General features: G+C 21.5%; 1 protein-coding gene across 1 annotated transcript, besides 17 other annotated features; it reads right to left on the reverse strand. All coding sequences in view use genetic code 6, as the record gives it.

Annotated features, from left to right (window-relative positions):
* Positions 1-274: 274 nt before the first annotated feature.
* Positions 275-311: a microsatellite.
* A 461-nt stretch (positions 312-772) lies between these two features.
* Positions 773-850: a microsatellite.
* A 44-nt stretch (positions 851-894) lies between these two features.
* Positions 895-921: a microsatellite.
* Positions 922-1,070: 149 nt separating this feature from the next.
* Positions 1,071-5,951, reverse strand: IMG5_151710 (hypothetical protein; the record flags this gene model as incomplete). Its single annotated transcript, XM_004030812.1, has 6 exons — positions 1,071-1,461; positions 1,963-3,291; positions 4,364-4,909; positions 5,484-5,552; positions 5,674-5,901; positions 5,945-5,951. Coding segments are annotated over 6 exons (2,570 nt in total), but the record flags the coding sequence as incomplete, so codon positions are not given.
* Positions 3,491-3,545: a microsatellite.
* Positions 3,506-3,545: a microsatellite.
* Positions 3,682-3,712: a microsatellite.
* Positions 3,696-3,750: a microsatellite.
* Positions 3,869-3,912: a microsatellite.
* Positions 3,875-3,995: a microsatellite.
* Positions 3,880-3,948: a microsatellite.
* Positions 3,923-3,995: a microsatellite.
* Positions 3,926-3,987: a microsatellite.
* Positions 5,238-5,290: a microsatellite.
* Positions 5,427-5,474: a microsatellite.
* Positions 5,597-5,672: a microsatellite.
* Positions 5,952-6,188: 237 nt separating the features above from the next.
* Positions 6,189-6,280: part of a microsatellite that runs on past the window's edge.
* Positions 6,192-6,280: part of a microsatellite that runs on past the window's edge.

Genomic DNA, 6,280 nt, shown 5'->3' on the forward strand with positions numbered 1-6,280 from the left:
CGAAAAAAATATATAAAACGATGTTAATTAGAACAAATTCGAGTTCTAAAATAAAATAGAAGAAGAAACTATGCTTAAATAAATATAATTATAAAACAAATGTATTATTTCTTAAATATTTTAATATATGCAAGAAATTTAAGAATTAAAAGATAAAATAATAAGTCTAGAAGTAAAATAAAATAAAGCGATATAAATATACTTTGTTTTTTAAAATACATATATAAAAAGCAAATAATAGATAATTTAGTGAAAATAAGTAATGTAAAAGAACAAAATGAAAGTTAAAAAAAGAAATTTAAAAAAAGAAAAAGAAGATGTTTTTAAGATATTAATAAAATATTTCAAGTAAAAAAAATAACATAGGAAAAAATAAAAATTAATAAAATTTAAATATAATGTTTTTTTTAAAAAAAATATATTTTTTAAAAAATATTAATAATATTAATTTTTTTTTTTTAAAAAAAAATATTATAATAATGTTTAAAAGTAATATATATATATATATTCATATATAAATAAAAGTGTACTCAAGATAATTGCTAAAAAACTTACGGAAGTTACGTATCTTTAAATTTACATATGAAATTAAAACATGGTATAGATTATAAGACTTTAAGTCAAGTTTAAAAAGATTAATTATCAAAATGATAATAAAAATAAAAAAAAAACATAATATTTTAATAAAAATAATTATAATTATATCAATCTATTAGAAATATATATAATTATCATATATATACTTAACTATATAGAAGATAAATATTTCTATATATAAATATTTATTTTATTTAAAAAATATAAAAAAATATTCTTTTTAATAAATAATAATATTTCAATTTATTTAAAATATCAAAAAAAATTATATATTAATTTTTATTTTATTTTTTAATTAATAAAAAAAAAGAAATAAAAAAAAAGCATAAAAATTCATATATTTATTAAAAAAAAAAAAAAAAAATAATACATGTATATATATATATATATAATTAAAAAAAAAATATCAAGACATATATTTATTACAAATAAGCTAATGAATAAAACATAAGAAATCTGCATAACTTTTTTACCCTCTAACTTCATCTTCAATAAGTATATTTCTAATATCTTATTCATAGACATCTTTATAACTTACTACATGTATACTTTAATATGCACCATTTTTATTTTTCCTTAACTAATCTACAATAGCATTAACTTTTTACGAAATTTAATTTTCTGGGAAATTTGGGAATTATAAAACTCCCTTAATTTATTCATATTCTTAAACTCCTAATAATCCTTCTATAAACTCTAAACTAGCATCTTTTTAAACATAAAGGTAAATTACTTCCCCATTATCAATTAAATATATCCCATTAGATATTAGTTTATCTACTGAAGCCGCTATAGTATTTGGCATGAGTACTTTATCATCATTAGTTACACTTCCGACACTAATTTATTCCCAATACTCACTTTCTATATTATGAATAGGATAAACCTTCGGATAAAGCCATTATTATAAATTATAAGGATTTAAGCTAAAAAGCTTGATCATTTCAAAAGTTTTAAAATCTGCTTTCCCCTGTGAATTTGACCTAAAAAGTTCTTATTTTAACAACGCTTATAACATCACTGGTAGCATTTTCAAAGTTTCAGGAAGTATTAACTATCCTTATTAGCTGCCTTAAGCACAATGATTCCTATAGGAATATAAAATATTAACCACTTATTAAACTAATGTATCAGACATTTACTTAGTAGTTTAAGTTTAAATATTCGATACTACTTTTCTATATAAAATCCCTATAGTCCCTTCTAAATCTACACATTTGAAAACGTTATGAACACTATTTTATACTGGTACGGCTAAATTAATGACTCTAATAACCCTTTGTCCATATAAATTAGTATATAAAACCGCATATTATAAATAAGCTTCATTTCCTTAAATTTTTTCCTCTTATTTATATTATATACCTATACTCTAGTCACTGTCCAAAGCACTCATTTATAAATCACGGACTGAAACTTTGCCTTTTCCGGTAAAAAACTCCTCCAAAATAATACCGGGACTAGCTCTTAAAGTCATAATGCAGTCTTGGCCATAATTCCTGGTCAAAATCCTGAATAATTAATAATGTATTTTTTCCCCATCATAAGCACTATTATACTACGGGAAATAATATAAAGAACCTCCCGTAACAGTCAATAATAACGAAATAGTAGCCAAATCACAATAGTCAGGCGCAAAAACAAAAAGATCGACAGAAATAGACTTTTTTAATAAATTCTAACTTAATTCCTTATATGAATTACATTAAGGAATATACAAATTCTTCTCCTATTCACCACCCATAATCTTTACATCATCCCTTCTTTTTAATTTCCCGAACCCAATTTAAGATAATTAGGACGTAAAAGCGATTATTTTGCAAGGATTTTCTTCTAACATGCTATATATGGACTATATAACAGCTCCTATGGATGCCGTTTTGACAAAAAATTGGCCTTATGCGGTATTTTGTAGTATATTTTAACTATTATTGAGTAATTTTTCGATTAAATACTCGATTTTTTCCCTATCTTATTAAATGTTTAAAAAAAGAGCGTTTTTCGGAAAAGGACAATATGGATCGTCTAAATCTGCCATAACAATCAACTATGGATCATTGTTCAAATCTTTAGGGATACTATAAAAGTTCAACTATTGACTATAAGTACATAAAGATAAAGAAGTCCTTTCAGGAATAGTAAAGGAGTCCAAAACACTCCTTATTGTATGTAAAGCTTGGGCAAAAACGCCTGATTGTATTGACACAGGAGTCATTTCTAAACAAAGCATAATCAGGTTTTATTAAATATCTTTCCGAGGGTAGTTTAAAGGTGCAATAAATTCGTATACTCCTTTAGAAAGTTCAGGTCTGAGTAGTTTATCTGTTCTTTCTTGCAAATCATTAATAGGTGCGAAATATTCATTCGGAACTTTATTTGTTTACTTACATAAATTACATATGGCTGTATTTCCCCCTTCTGTAAATATAAAATATGGGTTTATATATCCGTGGCATCTCGAGCATCTTAACATACATGTATTGGGTTAGGAACAGTCTATTATTTGGACATTTTCTTCTGTTTCGGCAAATGGAGTTATTATACAGCCTTAAGGAATTCCTGTTTATTATATTAAATTGGGATCTGTGGCAAAGGAATATATTGAAGGCCTAATAAAACGTGGGCCAGCACTTCCTTAGTCTTTTTAGACGAAATATTAATATGAATATGGGGCTTAAGTTGTTTAAGAATTCGCTATATGTAGTTTTGGAGATATTGATTCTTATATTGTTTATTATGGTCTGGGTATTTATTCTGTATTTATTTTACTTTTTGGGTGTCCTTTGTTAATTTTATATATTATTGTCAATTGTAGTATTTTATTATTATTATAGTTAATTTTAATATGTTGATTAAGGTTATTATGCTTAGTATTATTATTATTATAATTACAATGGTTACAATTGTTATTATGGTTATGATTATTATTATGATTATGATTATTATTAAAATGGTTAAGATAAAGCACTTGATTGTGTATTTATTGGCTAAATAGAATTAATTTAAGGCTGTTGTTATTAATATAATTAAGGTTAAAGGATAGATCCTCCTTTAGATCCTTTTAAATGAGGAAGTCTGTGTGCCATTTTTTTTATATTTTTTTATATATTTTTTTGATTTAACTTTTTTTTATTTTTAATTTTTTTTTGTTTTCCTATTTAATTTTTAAGGCATTATTTATTAGAAAAAAAAGATATTTAATATTATCGTTCCACGACTTATAAATATATTAATAAATGTAAAAATAATTTATATTAATATTATAAAAGATTAAAAAATAAATTATAAAAAATATAAATAAAAAAATATATATATTCTTATAAATAAAATATATAAAAATATATAAATATTATATATATATATATATATATATATATATATATATATATAAAATATATTCATTATTATTATTTCCATACTTCTTTTATATTTTTTTCTTTATTTTTCTTTATTTAATTCGCAACAACCTAAACTTCTATTATATCTTAATCAATTTCTTTAATTTCATTATTATTTTCCTCACTTTCAGAATCTTCTAGAAATTAAAAAGCTTATTTATTTGAAACGTTTTTTCTTAAAATATCTTTACAAACCTTTCTTTCCAATTTTATTTATTTAATCATATTTTCCGAACTTATAAACGTCCCTTGAGTATTTTTCCCACATACGAAGCACTTTGAGTTATTTTTATACTATTAAAGTGCACATTTTTCGCAAAAAAAATGATCACACTACGTTTTTACTGGCTAAAATAACTTATTATTACATATATGGCATATTTTAGGCACTTCATATTTTCCTAATTCTTCTTGAATTTCTTCTATTTCCTAATTTATAACTTCTTTCCCATTTTGAATTTATTTCTCTTTTTTTTTCTTTTAATTTTCCCAGTCTTATTCCTACTCCCATCCGCTCTTATAATCTCCCCTATCATGCAAATAAAGGCAAGAATCTCCAAAAACACAATACCCAGTATCATGATAATCCTTACATAGGCTCGGATTATAATCGAATCTGCAAGTTACCCTTACATTATTCGAAGAAGCCTTTATAGGACCTAATGTACCTGTATATTTGGCATTTCTTATTTATTCTTCGCTTTTTTAATTATATTAAATACCATAATTTTTTCCTCTATATACATCTTAGGATAATTTACCTTCCTTTATTAATTAACTTATTTCGTTTTTTTTTAATGCTATATATCTAGGGTCTTAATCAGGGTCGGAAATTTAAACGTCTGTTGTCTCTTATTAATGTTTTGATGTCATATTTGGATTCGATTTATATTTTAAGTCTGAAAGTTCTGAATCTATTTTTTATTTTATATCAGAAGTTTACGGAATGTATTATATTTTTGGATTTTTTTTGTGCTTTTTTAATATTATTTCTTGCTCATCGGAAGAAATGTTATTTTGCTATTCTTCTATTAAGGTTATATTTGATTTTTTTATATTGCGTTTTTTAAACATTTTAATTTTATATTCTAAATGATATTATTTTTAATTATTAATTTTTATTTCAAGACATAATAATTATTTTTTTAAGTTGTTTATTATTGTTTTATATATAGTATTATTTTATTTAAAAAAATATTTTTTTAATGATGTTTTAAAGATAATATGTAATTATTTTAATTGTATATATATATATATATATATATATATATTATATGTAAAATATTTATATATATTTTCTTCTTTTTATAATTAGTCAATTATTTTTAGCATATTTAGCAGTATATTCTTTTGCTGTTTTTTTTAAAAAATCAATTTTTGTTGAACATAAAAAATTTAAATAAAAAAAAAAGATATTTAAAAATAATAATAATATATGAAAAAATTAAATTATATATATATAAATAATATAAAGTTATAAAAAATTACCAATTTATAAAGCCTATTATTCGTTTCTCTTCCATAATTCGGCTGCTTCATTATTTAAAGGATCATCAGCTAAAATTATATTTTTTTAAAAAAATTAAATATAAAGATAAATCTATATATATATATATATATATATGTATATATATATATATATATATATATATATATATATATATATATATATATATACGGTTCGGGGAAGAAAGTAAAGCTTAAATGGATAAAAGAACAGATCTTATTTACAAAGCTGGAGACCATTTATCCTTTAAAATATCAAGACAAATTCTTCCCAAATTATCTATATTAGGATGATAAATTTTTGTGCAAAATACTACTTTTGGAGGGTTCATCGGATATTAATCTGGTAATAATAATTCAGCATTAAAAGTACCTCCTTCATAAGGAGTATTACCTGGTCCTTATATTTTCACAAAAAAATGACGATAGTTATCCTTATTTACTAGACATTCAATATAAGGAACTTATTTTATTTAACTTTATATTTATATTTTATTTATTTTTACTTTATTCTTATTAAAGTTTTTATGTTTCCTTTTGTTTTTTTATATAAGGTTTTATATTATTCTTTTAGTTTTTTATTTTTTACTTTCATAATTCTTGGTGTGGGCCCTGACATTTATTATATTTTCTTTTTTTTTAAAAAAAAAATATTTTTTTTTTTTTTTTAATTTATTTAATTCTATAAATATTTTATATATTTTATTTTTATTATATATATATATATTAATATTTTATTATTGTTTTTTTGAAATAATATAATATTAAATTTTATCTAT

Source organism: Ichthyophthirius multifiliis (genome assembly GCF_000220395.1).
Source record: "Ichthyophthirius multifiliis unplaced genomic scaffold scaff_1120509251164, whole genome shotgun sequence".
NCBI lineage: Eukaryota > Ciliophora > Oligohymenophorea > Hymenostomatida > Ichthyophthirius > Ichthyophthirius multifiliis.